The sequence below is a fragment of the Schistocerca nitens genome, chromosome 8 (assembly GCF_023898315.1).
Source record: "Schistocerca nitens isolate TAMUIC-IGC-003100 chromosome 8, iqSchNite1.1, whole genome shotgun sequence".
Lineage (NCBI taxonomy): Eukaryota > Metazoa > Arthropoda > Insecta > Orthoptera > Acrididae > Schistocerca > Schistocerca nitens.
Genome location: NC_064621.1, coordinates 276,982,819 through 276,997,798, shown reverse-complemented (window position 1 = coordinate 276,997,798; position 14,980 = coordinate 276,982,819). Strand labels below are relative to the sequence as shown.

Sequence of the window (14,980 nt, the reverse complement as noted above, 5' to 3'; positions counted from 1 at the left end):
ATTACGATTGCAGTGGGCACGGGGTCATCGGGATTCGACCGCCGATTAACTGAAACGTGTCGGATCTTCGAGTGAATCACAGTTATGCCACACTAAGACGATGGTCGTCTGCACAAATGCCGTCATCGAGGTGAACGGCAGCTCCAAACATGCAGCGCGCCACAGACACAGGCTCATGGGAGCCTATGGGAGACATTCTTCTGTGCTTACTTGGACCTGTGGCATTAATTGATGACAAGCTGCAGCTGCGAAACACCTACATGCTTCATGGTTGATCTCTTCCAGAATAAGAGTATAACAAAAAGTGATCACATGTAAGAGCCTGAACTACAATGTACAATGTAGGTAAAACCTATTCACTAAAGCGAATAAAGCAAAACACAAGTATAAAATCAAGTACTAAGCATAAAGGAGCAAAGATTCCCGAAAAATAATACGTGAAGTTTTATTAAGAACAGAACGTTTCTCAAAACCACAATTACACTATCAAGATAGCAGGATAATGAACAAATTAAAAAATAATGAATTCCATTCGTGAGATCAATTCTATCAGCCCCAAGAGACTGCCAGAGTCAGAAGTGTCGCACTCACTATCACAAATGAGCTGCCTGTAAACGACAAAGAATTGTTTGGGGTTGGTGTGGATGCAGGGCCACCCGTAGGACCATCTGTGGGCCCACCCGTAGGTTCATTCGTGGGCCCGGCTGTCGGTGGTGCGTCGGTGGGCCCGTCTGTCGGTGGTGCGTCGGTGGGCCCGGCTGTCGGTGGTGCGTCGGTGGGCCCGGCTGTCGGTGGTGCGTCGGTGGGCCCGTCTGTCGGTGGTGCGTCGGTGGGCCCGGCTGTCGGTGGTGCGTCGGTGGGCCCGGCTGTCGGTGGTGCGTCGGTGGGCCCGTCTGTCGGTGGTGCGTCGGTGGGCCCGTCTGTCGGTGGTGCGTCGGTGGGCCCGTCTGTCGGTGGTGCGTCGGTGGGCCCGGCTGTCGGTGGTGCGTCGGTGGGCCCGTCTGTCGGTGGTGCGTCGGTGGGCCCGGCTGTCGGTGGTGCGTCGGTGGGCCCGGCTGTCGGTGGTGCGTCGGTGGGCCCGTCTGTCGGTGGTGCGTCGGTGGGCCCGGCTGTCGGTGGTGCGTCGGTGGGCCCGGCTGTCGGTGGTGCGTCGGTGGGCCCGTCTGTCGGTGGTGCGTCGGTGGGCCCGGCTGTCGGTGGTGCGTCGGTGGGCCCGTCTGTCGGTGGTGCGTCGGTGGGCCCGGCTGTCGGTGGTGCGTCGGTGGGCCCGTCTGTCGGTGGTGCGTCGGTGGGCCCGGCTGTCGGTGGTGCGTCGGTGGGCCCGGCTGTCGGTGGTGCGTCGGTGGGCCCGGCTGTCGGTGGTGCGTCGGTGGGCCCGTCTGTCGGTGGTGCGTCGGTGGGCCCGGCTGTCGGTGGTGCGTCGGTGGGCCCGGCTGTCGGTGGTGCGTCGGTGGGCCCGGCTGTCGGTGGTGCGTCGGTGGGCCCGTCTGTCGGTGGTGCGTCGGTGGGCCCGGCTGTCGGTGGTGCGTCGGTGGGCCCGTCTGTCGGTGGTGCGTCGGTGGGCCCGGCTGTCGGTGGTGCGTCGGTGGGCCCGTCTGTCGGTGGTGCGTCGGTGGGCCCGGCTGTCGGTGGTGCGTCGGTGGGCCCGGCTGTCGGTGGTGCGTCGGTGGGCCCGTCTGTCGGTGGTGCGTCGGTGGGCCCGGCTGTCGGTGGTGCGTCGGTGGGCCCGGCTGTCGGTGGTGCGTCGGTGGGCCCGTCTGTCGGTGGTGCGTCGGTGGGCCCGGCTGTCGGTGGTGCGTCGGTGGGCCCGTCTGTCGGTGGTGCGTCGGTGGGCCCGGCTGTCGGTGGTGCGTCGGTGGGCCCGTCTGTCGGTGGTGCGTCGGTGGGCCCGGCTGTCGGTGGTGCGTCGGTGGGCCCGGCTGTCGGTGGTGCGTCGGTGGGCCCGGCTGTCGGTGGTGCGTCGGTGGGCCCGTCTGTCGGTGGTGCGTCGGTGGGCCCGGCTGTCGGTGGTGCGTCGGTGGGCCCGGCTGTCGGTGGTGCGTCGGTGGGCCCGTCTGTCGGTGGTGCGTCGGTGGGCCCGTCTGTCGGTGGTGCGTCGGTGGGCCCGTCTGTCGGTGGTGCGTCGGTGGGCCCGTCTGTCGGTGGTGCGTCGGTGGGCCCGGCTGTCGGTGGTGCGTCGGTGGGCCCGTCTGTCGGTGGTGCGTCGGTGGGCCCGGCTGTCGGTGGTGCGTCGGTGGGCCCGTCTGTCGGTGGTGCGTCGGTGGGCCCGGCTGTCGGTGGTGCGTCGGTGGGCCCGTCTGTCGGTGGTGCGTCGGTGGGCCCGGCTGTCGGTGGTGCGTCGGTGGGCCCGTCTGTCGGTGGTGCGTCGGTGGGCCCGGCTGTCGGTGGTGCGTCGGTGGGCCCGTCTGTCGGTGGTGCGTCGGTGGGCCCGTCTGTCGGTGGTGCGTCGGTGGGCCCGGCTGTCGGTGGTGCGTCGGTGGGCCCGGCTGTCGGTGGTGCGTCGGTGGGCCCGTCTGTCGGTGGTGCGTCGGTGGGCCCGGCTGTCGGTGGTGCGTCGGTGGGCCCGGCTGTCGGTGGTGCGTCGGTGGGCCCGTCTGTCGGTAGTGCGTCGGTGGGCCCGTCTGTCGGTGGTGCGTCGGTGGGCCCGGCTGTCGGTGGTGCGTCGGTGGGCCCGTCTGTCGGTGGTGCGTCGGTGGGCCCGTCTGTCGGTGGTGCGTCGGTGGGCCCGGCTGTCGGTGGTGCGTCGGTGGGCCCGTCTGTCGGTGGTGCGTCGGTGGGCCCGTCTGTCGGTGGTGCGTCAGTGGGCCCGGCTGTCGGTGGTGCGTCGGTGGGCCCGTCTGTCGGTGGTGCGTCGGTGGGCCCGGCTGTCGGTGGTGCGTCGGTGGGCCCGTCTGTCGGTGGTGCGTCGGTGGGCCCGGCTGTCGGTGGTGCGTCGGTGGGCCCGGCTGTCGGTGGTGCGTCGGTGGGCCCGTCTGTCGGTGGTGCGTCGGTGGGCCCGTCTGTCGGTGGTGCGTCGGTGGGCCCGGCTGTCGGTGGTGCGTCGGTGGGCCCGGCTGTCGGTGGTGCGTCGGTGGGCCCGTCTGTCGGTGGTGCGTCGGTGGGCCCGTCTGTCGGTGGTGCGTCGGTGGGCCCGGCTGTCGGTGGTGCGTCGGTGGGCCCGGCTGTCGGTGGTGCGTCGGTGGGCCCGTCTGTCGGTGGTGCGTCGGTGGGCCCGTCTGTCGGTGGTGCGTCGGTGGGCCCGTCTGTCGGTGGTGCGTCGGTGGGCCCGTCTGTCGGTGGTGCGTCGGTGGGCCCGGCTGTCGGTGGTGCGTCGGTGGGCCCGGCTGTCGGTGGTGCGTCGGTGGGCCCGTCTGTCGGTGGTGCGTCGGTGGGCCCGTCTGTCGGTGGTGCGTCGGTGGGCCCGTCTGTCGGTGGTGCGTCGGTGGGCCCGTCTGTCGGTGGTGCGTCGGTGGGCCCGGCTGTCGGTGGTGCGTCGGTGGGCCCGTCTGTCGGTGGTGCGTCGGTGGGCCCGTCTGTCGGTGGTGCGTCGGTGGGCCCGTCTGTCGGTGGTGCGTCGTCGTTGCGCCCGGCTGAGGACGGTGGGTCGTCGTTGCGCCCGGCTGTCAGTGATGTGGCGTTTCCAACTGATGAAATCACCTCTAATCTCCAGTCATGCCACCGTGCATCGTTAAACTCTTCATGCAACAATGGTCTGTCTGCATTTCCTGAAATTTCACAAAAGGAAATTAAGAATACTTCCCATACAGGGAAAGATATCGTTTGTCCTAAAATTCGCAAAACATTGTCCTTAAATCTATATGTTTCAATCGAGTTAACTTTCTCAGTGTGGTTATTTATTAGTTTTAGTCTTTAGTTCTTCTGGAATGGCGACTGGGTATCATCATTGCATTTCTCTCGGTGAATACAGGAAATCGCTTAAATTCGAGATTTAGAAAGGCAATGACAGTTTTTTTCAATTACTACAACAGGCTTCCACTGGATGTAATTAGAAGAAAAAAATTTATAGTCGACTTATCTCCAAAATGCAACTTTTGAGAACGTAATAGTTTCGAATCGAATCATTTTAAGTCAGTCACTTCAGGGTTCATACACAATTTGAGAACGCGCTACTGAGTCTCTTTTGTGTTGATATTACATACCATTGCCCAGCTACAAAGACTGTGAGAAACTGTTACCTCTTAAAAACATTTTAATTTTCTTGGTCACAGGAATACATTAATACATTAATTTAGAATCTGACTAGTAGTTTCGGTTGTTAGACAACAGCCTTCATATTTGTAAGAGGATAAAGAGAGAAGTATTTATGAACATGCATTATTTCAAAATAATAAAACGTGAACAAGTGAAATCGTAATAGCATTACTGGTTACACCGTATTTACGTGTAGGCTACATTACCATCGTCTGTAACAGTATCTCGGATCTATGTACATAAATGGAAATTGCCTATCAATTAAAGTGAACAGTTAAGTCTGTAGACACACATTAATTAAAAGGTGTGGGAGCTTACAAATAGTAAAACTGTGTCATATCTCATTATGGAGCCAGGCTTTAAACGAACACTCACTGGTATTATAGAGATCACGAAGTACTAGCCCGAGTCTCGAAGAGATGCAGCAAATTGCCTTTCAGTGAAAGTGAGAAACTTAACCAGCTTCAAGATATTTGCGTAAATAATAAAACATGAGAAAGGTGGAACGTATAAAAACGTAGCTGCTTACTAAAAACTGCAACGTGGGTGCAATTTTGGCTATATTCTCGCAACTAAGTGTAACTCGTCAATTCTAAAAAACATGAAGATGAAAGGTTGGTCAAAGCATGCTTGCCACAGTGTAAAACCTCTGCGTGTGTGTGATCCACGTCACCATAGTTATGCTAGTAATAACTGACAGGTGACATACAAGTGTAAACAATTACAGTTTTAAGAATCAAATATTATTTATTATTGAGGTAGGTATGAAAACGTACTTGAAGAAAACAATGCAGCAATAGTGAATAGCCGGCCGCGGTGGTCTAGCGGTTCTGGCGCTGCAGTCCGGAACCGCGGGACTGCTACGGTCGCAGGTTCGAATCCTGCCTCGGGCATGGGTGTGTGTGATGTCCTTAGGTTAGTTAGGTTTAAGTAGTTCTAAGTTCTAGGGCACTTATGACCTAAGATGTTGCGTCCAATAGTGCTCACAGCCATTTGAACCATTTTTATAGTGAATATCTGAAGGTAGCTATTACCTTCCACATGCTGAATTGGAAACCAAAAAAAAAAAAAAAAAAAAAAAAATACAAAAACAAGCATTAAAACCGAGAACTGTAATATCCTGTTTTTTAATCAATTCAGTACTGATAAGACAGAGCTGTAATAAATCTGCTACTGAAAGCCAATGGTCTACTTCTGTGACTGAGATGCCATCTCCCAGCATGCATATGCAGCAGAGTTGCCAGCGGGATATGTGGAAGACAGGGTTTCCATTTTGGCATTTGTCACTTTAAAAGTCTGTTAATCGGTGCCAGGATTCCACAGCATGGGCTGAAGTCCCTTAGCTCTCAGTAGCCGACCTACTAGAAACTATGCTCACACATTCTAAATCTCCTCACATCGGACTATCATCGCCACCCTACATTCATTAGCAATTGTCTGGGGGGTTAGAATTTCCTGTCACGGACGAACGTTACCTCGGACGCCAGATAGCACTACAACGATCAAAGCATAAGAATGGGGACAGACAGCACTTGGAATCCCTGTTAAATCATCAAAAGCTGTAATCTTCACACACTGCTTTCTACTTGGTCAACAACATGGGCTGAGATGTTGTATGTTCAAAGGACGTACCTGTAACACCCCAGCCGCCAGGGCAAGAGCAACATAATTGTCACCAATCGTAGCACCAGCCTCTGAATCACCAGCCGCGCGATCAGTCGCAGCAACTTTACTGACACTATAAACAGCCACAATGCTGCCAACTACGAAGCCAGCTTCGACTCTGACGACGCCTGCTTGAAAATAATTCCTATACCCACCCTCCGTCTCGTCCCATAAACTCCATTCCAGACTCGACCTAAAATTATAACAAAAACCAACAACTGGCTCAATACCACCGAGCATCAGGGTGAAGCCGAACGAACTCGGTTCACTCTATCATATGCTGACGACGTACATATCGAAGTAATTTCAGAACCACAAAAGCCAGCACCTTCCTCTTTTAGTTAAGTAGATGTGACCCTAGATTTATAAACCTAGACACATTCCTCAGGCACATTCTGCAATATACACTGACGAGCATAAGCACTGACCACCTGCTTAATTCCTTGTTTGTCTTAGGAATGAAACACTTCATTGATTCTGCATATCAGGGACCAGACAGTTTGTTGATAGATTGGTGGAGGTGCAGGGCATTAGATGTGAATATATAGGTCATGTAATACGCATAAAGAATGAGCCGCTGATTTGCAAACGCGGTGATGGCACCCGATAGCAGTCCATAAGGGTTCCTTAAGATTTACATCAGGCGAGCCTGGTCGCAGAGGCATCAACGTGAGTTCTCTATAATGCTCCTGAAACCACAGTACCACAGTTCTGGCAATGACATGCGAATAGTTATACTGCTGAAAGATGACATAACCATTGTGGAAGACATGGTTTGCAGCTGTCAGCGTGTTTTCGTTTACTACCAAAGGTCTCTCGCAAGCGCTGGAGAGTGTTTCCCACAGGATAATACTAGTGCATTCCTGGAGCATTCGTGAAGTGAGCACGTTTGAACCTGCTGTTCATTTAGATGATGGCGTTTGTGGAGAAGACTATCGACCTAGTGTAGCAAAAAAGGTTCACTCGAAGAGCCAACATGTTTTCATTGATGGACGGTCCTGATTGCTTCGTGTCCACTGAAATCTTAATTGACGATTTCGTTGGGTCAACATGTGAACACGTACGGGTGGTCTGCTGCAGAGCTCCATGTTCAACAACGTACAGTGAACGTGTGTGCTTCAAAACACTTGTGCATGCAACAGCATTGTCCTCGTTTGATGTAGATACCACAGATCTCCATCTATCCTACTTCGCAGGGTGGACAAGCCTCCAAACCCCACGTTCTGTGAAGAGTCGTGGACGGAACCATTCAGCACCTAGTGGTAGTTTCACGGTTCTTCTACCACTTTCTGTAGATACTCTAACAGAAGCATGGGAACATACGACCATCTTCGCCGTGTTCGGGATACACGTTCACCGACTCTGCTTGATAATAATCTCTCCTTTCTCAGAGTCGCTTATGTCAAAGAAGTCTACATTTGTAGCTCATACCTTCGCTACAATGATCCATCGTCCGTGTCTACTCAGCTTAAATACTTTTGTTACCGCATCATGCGCCCACAGCGCCACCAAGCGGACTCAAACGTCGCGGGGGGCAGTGGTCATAATTTTTTGGATTGCCAGTGTACACCAGCTATGCAGATTAAGTAGCCCATGCCCAGAAAAGACTGGGTCACCATTAAAGCCAATGACATCCATGATCACATCAGGTCTGACACAGAAAACATACTCAGTGCCATATTGCCCCCCATTACTTCTTGAGACGCACCACTATGAGCTGTAGATATAACTGGGCACGACACCAAGTTGTCCCTCACCAGATCTCATGCCATGTACCGAACTTACCCTGAGTCATCCACCCCACCAAATCCAGGATTATTCCTGTGGCACTGGAACGAATGAAACGCTCAAATCCGTACCCTAATCGAAAGCTGCGCCATCAGTATAAGAAGTATGGCGTAGATTTTCTACAACGTACCATCTCAGATGCAACTTCCACTGATATTCCACTAGGAACTATCTACTATCACTGTCCCACTCTCCTCTCATGTGATTTTGCCGTACTCCACGATTCCTCTCGTGTTTACAGGAAATCCATTCATCCTCAGCGCCAGGACTCTCTCTCATGCCACCGACTAATCCTGTGAAATGTTAGCAGGTGGTTAGACGCTAAACGAATTCGAAATTAGCACATGACATACATTAAATAATACGAAACACCTATAAACTCTAAAACGTATAGGAAGCTTTCCATAGGCTCTCTCGTAACAATCCCACTCCCATAGATACCGTCCTACATAAAAAGAGACTGCTTCCTGTCATCCTCACAAAAGCCAGTCACTTTAGATACTGCCTTCACCATACCACATGATCCCAACGTGATCACTTGATGGATAACTATGTCTAAGAATTTATCATGATAGTTATCCTGCTTCTCACACTACTTCGAGTAGTTAATTAGCACTCCACAAACAGGACCAAACACGCCAATAACAGCAGAAGACATCACATCAACATTGGTTAAAAAGCTAAGCTCAGCACCTGCTCACGATACAGTTACCTAACGCTACTTCAAGAACTGGCACAGAGCCCGTTACAGAACTCTTGCCAGCCTTCAGAACAACGTTCTTACACAGGTTATGAGGAGAAAGACTAATTGAGTTCTGTAACAAGTTTCAGCTAGTAATAGTGAATACCCTGTTCAAAGAGGAGGAGGTATACTTGGAAAAGGCCGGGAGATACGGGAAGATTTCAATTCGATGACATCATGGTCAGACAGAGATTCCGAAATCAGATACTGGATTTTAAGGTGTACCCAGGAGCAGATGTAGGCTCAGATCACAATACAGTAGTGATGAAGAGTAGGCTGAAGTTAAAGACATTAGTCAGGAAGAATCAATACGCAAAGAAGTGGGGTACGGAAGTACTAAGGAATGACGAGATACGTTTAAAGTTCTCTAGCGCTGTAGATACAGCAATAAGGAATAGCGCAGTAGGAAGTACAGTTGAAGAGGAATGGACATCTCTAAAAAGGGCCATCACAGAAGTTGGGAAGGAAAACATAGGTACAAAGAAGGTAGCTGCGAAGAAACCATGGGTAACAGAAGAAATACTTCAGTTGATCGATGAAAGGAGGAAGTACAAACATGTTCCGGGAAAATCAGGAATACAGAAATACAAGTCGCTGAGGAATGAAATAAATAGGAAGTGCAGGGAAGCTAAGACGAAATGGCTGCAGGAAAAATGTAAAGACATCGAAAAAGATATGATTGTCAGGAGGACAGACTCAGCATACAGGAAAGTCAATATGATTGTCAGAAGGACAGACTCAGCATACAGGAAAGTCAAAACAACCTTTGGTGACATTAAAAGCAACGGTGGTAACATTAAGAGTGCAACGGGAATTCCACTGTTAAATGCAGAGGAGAGAGCAGATAGGTGGAAAGAATACACTGAAAGCCTCTATGAGGGTGAAGATTTGTCTGATGTGAATGAAGAAGAAACAGGAGTAGATTTAGAAGAGAGAGGGGATCCAGTATTAGAATCGGAATTTAAAAGAGCTTTGGAGGACTTACGGTCAAATAAGGCAGAAGGGATAACATTCCATCAGAATTTCTAAAATCATTTGGGAAGTGGCAACAAAACGACTATTCACGTTGGTGTGTAGAATATATGAGTCTGGCGACATACCATCTGACTTTCGGAAAAGCATCATCCACACAGTTCCGAAGATGGCAAGAGCTGACAAGTGCGAGAATTATCGCACAATCAGCTTAACAGCTCATGCATCGAAGCTGCTTACAAGAATAATATACAGAAGCATGGAAAAGAAAATTGAGAATGCGCTAGGTGACGATCAGTTTGGCTTTAGGAAAAGAAAAGGGACGAGAGAGGCAATTCTGACGTTACGGCTAATAATGGAAGCAGGGCTAAAGAAAAATCAAGATACTTTCATAGGATATGTCGACCTGGAAAAAGCGTTCGACAATATAAAATGGTGCAAGCTGTTAGAGATTCTGAAAAAAGTAGGGGTAAGCTATAGGGAGAGACGGGTCATAAACAATATGTACAACAACCATGAGGGAATAATAAGAGTGGACGATCAAGAACGAAGTGCTCGTATTAAGAAGGGTGTAAGACAAGGCTGTAGCCTTTTGCCCCTACTCTTCAATCTGTACAATGAGGAAGCAATGATGGAAATAAAAGAAAGGTTCAGGAGTGGAATTAAAATATAAGGTGGAAGGATATCAATGATACGATTCGCTGATGACATTGCTATCCTGAGTGAAAGTGAAGAAGAATTAAATGATCTGCTAAACGGAATGAATAGTCTAATGAATACACAGTATGGTTTGAGAGTAAATCGGAGAAAGACGAAGGTAATGAGAAGCAGTTGAAATGAGAACAGCGAGAAACTTAACATCAGGATTGATGGTCACGAAGTCAATGAAGTTAAGGAATTCTGCTACCTAGGCAGTAAAATAACCGATGACGGAGGGAGCAAGGAGGACATCAAAAGCAGACTCGCTATGGCAAAAAAGGCATTTCTGGCCAAGAGACATCTACTAATATCAATTTCTGAGGATGTACGTCTGGAGTACAGCATTGTATTGTAGTGAAACATGGACTGTGGGAAAACCGGAACAGAAGAGAATCGAAGCATTTGAGATGTGGTGCTATAGACGAATGTTGAAAATTAGGTGGACTGATAAGGTAAGGAAAGAGGAGGTTCTACGCAGAATCGGAGAGGAAAGGAAGATGTGGAAAACACTGATAAGGAGAAGGGACAGGATGGTAGGACATCTGCTAAGACATGAGGGAATGACTTCCATGGTACTAGAGGGAGCTGTAGAGGGCACAAACTGTAGAGGAAGACAGAGATTGGAATACGTCAAGCAAATAATTGAGGACGTAGGTTGCAAGTGCTACTCTGAGATGAAGAGGTTAGCACAGGAAATGTATTCGTGGCGGGCCGCATCAAACCAGTCAGTAGAGTGATGACCAAAAAAACAATTACCTAGGGCAGTGTAAAACATCCAAAACCCCACTCTCCCTGAAACCTGAAAACCACCCTCACAGACTTCGACCTATTGACCTATCAGCCTCACGTCTGTTTTTAGTAAAATCCTCGAAATTACGATTATTCAACATAACCATCACCCACTTTAAACTCACATACCCATCCCCAACACACAGTGTGGGTTTTGTTGAAACGTCTCTGTAGAGTCGTTTCATAGAAACTTGTCTCACACGATTCTGTGCATCCTCTTTGTCCACCGCCGGATTTCGGTTTAATTTATTAACTCTTCCAGAAAGACTGAGCAATCAAACGAAGGCTTATAAAACGATTTTATATTTGATCTTTTTGTGTTCATTTGGAAATCACGTCCGTTTTTCCCGTCACCCTACACTATGTGTGCGTGAATGTGACTGAATGAGTGGTCGCTGAGTTGGTTGTCGTCTGCTAGGAGCAGGCGATGTTTGCTTCTCGTTTGGAGCGTTGCACAGGATGACCAACTTAGGATCTCAGTACCTGTATAGAGAGGTTTACCCCTTTTAGTCTGAGGTTGGTTTGTCTGTCAGGTTGGTGGCGGAAGCGTACCCCTCTCGTACCTTCCGTTGCGCCGGTAGTTAGGGGAAGCTCGGTGGAGAAAGAAAACTCTGCAGCTATCGGTTGGTGTTTACAGTTCATAGCTCCTAGATATGGTTTTTGCCTTGCCGAGTTAATTTTATTTCGTGACGGCAAAATCATTTTGCTATTCCACCATTAAAATTTCTTACATTTGTGCCTGGTTTAATGTCTAATTTCTCAACAGTTAACTCGTAATCAAGTTTACCATGCGCTGAATTTCGGCCGTTCGAAAACCGCAGGCGCGGATTCCATGTCGTATATCTACTATACAAACCTTGCGAATCGGATAAACCTCTTTCCAAGGTAGTGCATGACCATAATGGTGATAGGTATCTCTCTGAACTATTTCTGTCGTGGGTATGTACATAGAATGATTGAATTATTGTGTTTCGCTTCCCTTTTGTTTGTTTTTCTTTCTTAACTGAGTTATTTAGTTCCCTTTTCATTCAGGCACCAGTCATGTGTATTCATAGGATGTGCTTCAAATTCAGTAATGAAATAAATGTGCTACGTGAAAGATAGACTCTGCGTCTTTTATCTTTCTCATTGATGCCAGTTTTCAAATTAATTTTCTATTCACTGATTTTCTTAAGTTAATCTGCTTGCTTTTGATGAAAGAAAAATGGAAAAAATCAATTTAATTAAAGAAATTCATTGATATACAACATATAATGCTGTTCACCTTGTTTGTGTCTCTAAAAAAATTATATTCTTATAATTAAATTCTTAATCTAATTGAACTGATAACTCCCAGTTCGGTCTTTTATTAATTGTTAGGAAGGGCTTGGGCAGGTGGCGACCCTGTAAATTTTAAATTTATACTTCTCCTTGTTAGGCGGCTTAACCAGAAATTGCGCACAAGGGTTACATCTCCATTATTCTTGGTACGTAACGTATGTCGAGCCTTGACTAGGATCCGTTTTCAGTTCTACATACATACTTTACATTGTCTCAATTCTTCCATTAACGGCCGACATTTTTACTGTACCTAACCGACCTTCCATCCACTAAATAAACCAAACTAAGCCACGTTTCCCTCCCTTGTTATCCAAAAAATGTCTGAGTGGATATGGAATTGTAGAACTCTCTTCAGGCTACAAACCTTTGTACTCCTACGTAAGTATGCACATCTGCATTATAGAATCCTTACTTGATCACTGTCCTACATATGGCACAATCATACAAAACTACTCCTGCATATTTTACCACCCTGCACGTGTGCTTCAACAATCTGCCTATTCACTCGTTCTTTGTACTCTGTACACTACTGACATTACCAGACGACCAACCCCACCTATCTCTTGTAATTAACAGATGACACCACCTGCCTATCCACTCCCGAAATCTTTCAGTTCTCCCATGCCTCTCTCTGTTGCCACTTGAATCTTCTAGTGGAGTGGGACCTTCAAATGAATTCACAACAAAACCAAGCCACCATATTTCGTTCCACTATTCGGGGTCTTCCCGAAACCGACTGAAATGAAATGAAATCAGTAACAGGTTGAACCTAGGGTTTACAATTTTCTAAAGATATCCTCACCTATAAATCTCACATCCACCCCATCCTCACCTACAGCAATGTTGCCTAGACCTCAGCCTCTCGTTAGTTCTATGAGCCCCTTGAAATCGTAGGAAGATATGCACTCCACTGCGCATTCTGTATCTGCCTACCACATGCACTCCATCAAATCTTATGCATGTGGTTACCTTTCCACGTCATATAAAATGCCAACTAAGCCCTTCCCACATCTTCTTGTCTACCTTGAGCACTTTCTAATTCGAAACTTTAATCGTGAAACAGAGTTCTTGCATCTCGACCGGTAATTGCCGATACAGATATCCTATTGGGCCTCTACATCCACATCCCACATTCCACAGCCTGTATTGCTTTATTTTTCGTCACCCGCTAGAATTTGAACCAACTCCCACTCCCAACAATGAACTAGATCCAGAGACACCCCACTTTTCCAAATCTAGTCGCAATGTGGTGTACGGATAGTGTCTTTGATTAGTAATCAGAACTTCATTGGTCCCACCACCAGTTAAATTTTGATTAATAATCAGCATTGGCGGCCGAAGACTTTCAACATAAGAAGTCACCCTCTTTCTGCCAACGGCTTTGTCAAAGAGGGCGGAGGAGCGGACTGAGGTGCAGGGCACTATCTTGTCCTTGGGGTGGGTTACTAGCCCTAAAAGCGGAAGAATCAGCGATATTCAACGGCATGAGGATGCATAAGTCAATGTAAACCATTGCATTAAGTACACATACGTGTATTCACAGGCCATGGGGCCTACAATTGAAAAGCGTCATGATGATCTCTCCATTGGCAAAAGCTTCCGGTATAGCCCTACATTTGGATCACTAGGCGTGGACTGCCAAGGGGGACGTGGCCATGAGAAAAAGAATGAATAACCAACGAAAGGATAACGTTCTAAGAGTCCAGGCGCGGAATGTCAGAAGCTTTAACGTGAAAAGGAAGCTAGAAAATCTGAACAGGGAAATTCAAAGTCTCAATGTAGATATAGTAGGGGTCAGTGAAGTGAAATGGAAAGAAAAGGATTTCTGGGCAGATGAGTATAGGGTAATATCAACAGCAGCAGAAAATGGTACAACAGGAGTAGAATTCGTTGTGAATAGGAAGACAGGGCAGAGAGTATGTTACTGTGAACAGTCCAGTGATAGGATTATTCTTATCGGAATCGAGAGAAAACCAACGCAGACAACAATGGTTCAGGTATGCATGGTGATATCGCAAACTGAAGATGAAGAGAGAGAGGAAGTATACGAGGATATTGAATGGGTAGTAAAGTCCGTAATGGGAGATGAAAATCTAATAGTCATGGAGGAGATGAATGCAGTCATAGAGGAAGGAGAATATGGGATTGGGACAAGGAATGCTAGGGAGAAAGACTAATTGAATTCTGTAATACATTTCAGTTCATAGTAGCGAATATTCTATTCCAGAATCACGAGAGGTGGAGGTATACTTGGAAAAGGCTAGGTAGTAAGGGAAGGTTTCAATTACATTACATCAGGGCCAGACAGAGATTCCGAAATCAGATATAGGATTGTAAAGCCTGCGCAGGAGCAGATGTAGACTCAGATCACAATTCAGTAGTGATGAAGATTTGGCTGGAGTTTAAGAGATCAACACAAAAAGAAGTGGGATGCAGAAGTACTAATGAATGACGAGATACGCTTCAAGTTTTCTACGGCTATCGATATTCCAGTAAGGGATAGCTCAGGAGGCAGTATAGTTGAAGCGGAGTGAACCTCTCTAAAATGGCAATCGTAGAAGTTGGAAAGAAAAATGTATGTACAAAGAAGGTAACTGCGAAGAAACCATGGGGAACAGAATAAATATGTCAGCTGATCAATGTAAAAAGAAACAACACAAATATTCAGAGAATTTCAGGAATGCAGAAATAAAAGTCTCTGAGGAATGAAATAAATACTCTTTGTAGAGCATCTTCTAATTCCGAAATAGAATTCTAGCATCTCACCCACCAATTACCGATCCAGCTGGGCCACTACATCCATATCCCACATTC

General features: G+C 48.4%; 1 protein-coding gene across 1 annotated transcript in view; it reads right to left on the bottom strand.

Annotated features, from left to right (window-relative positions):
• Window positions 1-593: 593 nt before the first annotated feature.
• The window catches only part of LOC126199521 (basic proline-rich protein-like), a 35,521-nt gene continuing 21,134 nt past the window's right edge, over window positions 594-14,980 (bottom strand). Inside the window, exons 3-4 of the mRNA XM_049936442.1 lie at window positions 2,569-3,704; window positions 594-2,513 (exon numbers count right to left, since the gene is read on the bottom strand). Coding sequence (XP_049792399.1) covers window positions 594-2,513; window positions 2,569-3,704 — 3,056 coding nt within the window. The remainder of the gene's footprint in view (window positions 2,514-2,568; window positions 3,705-14,980) is intronic.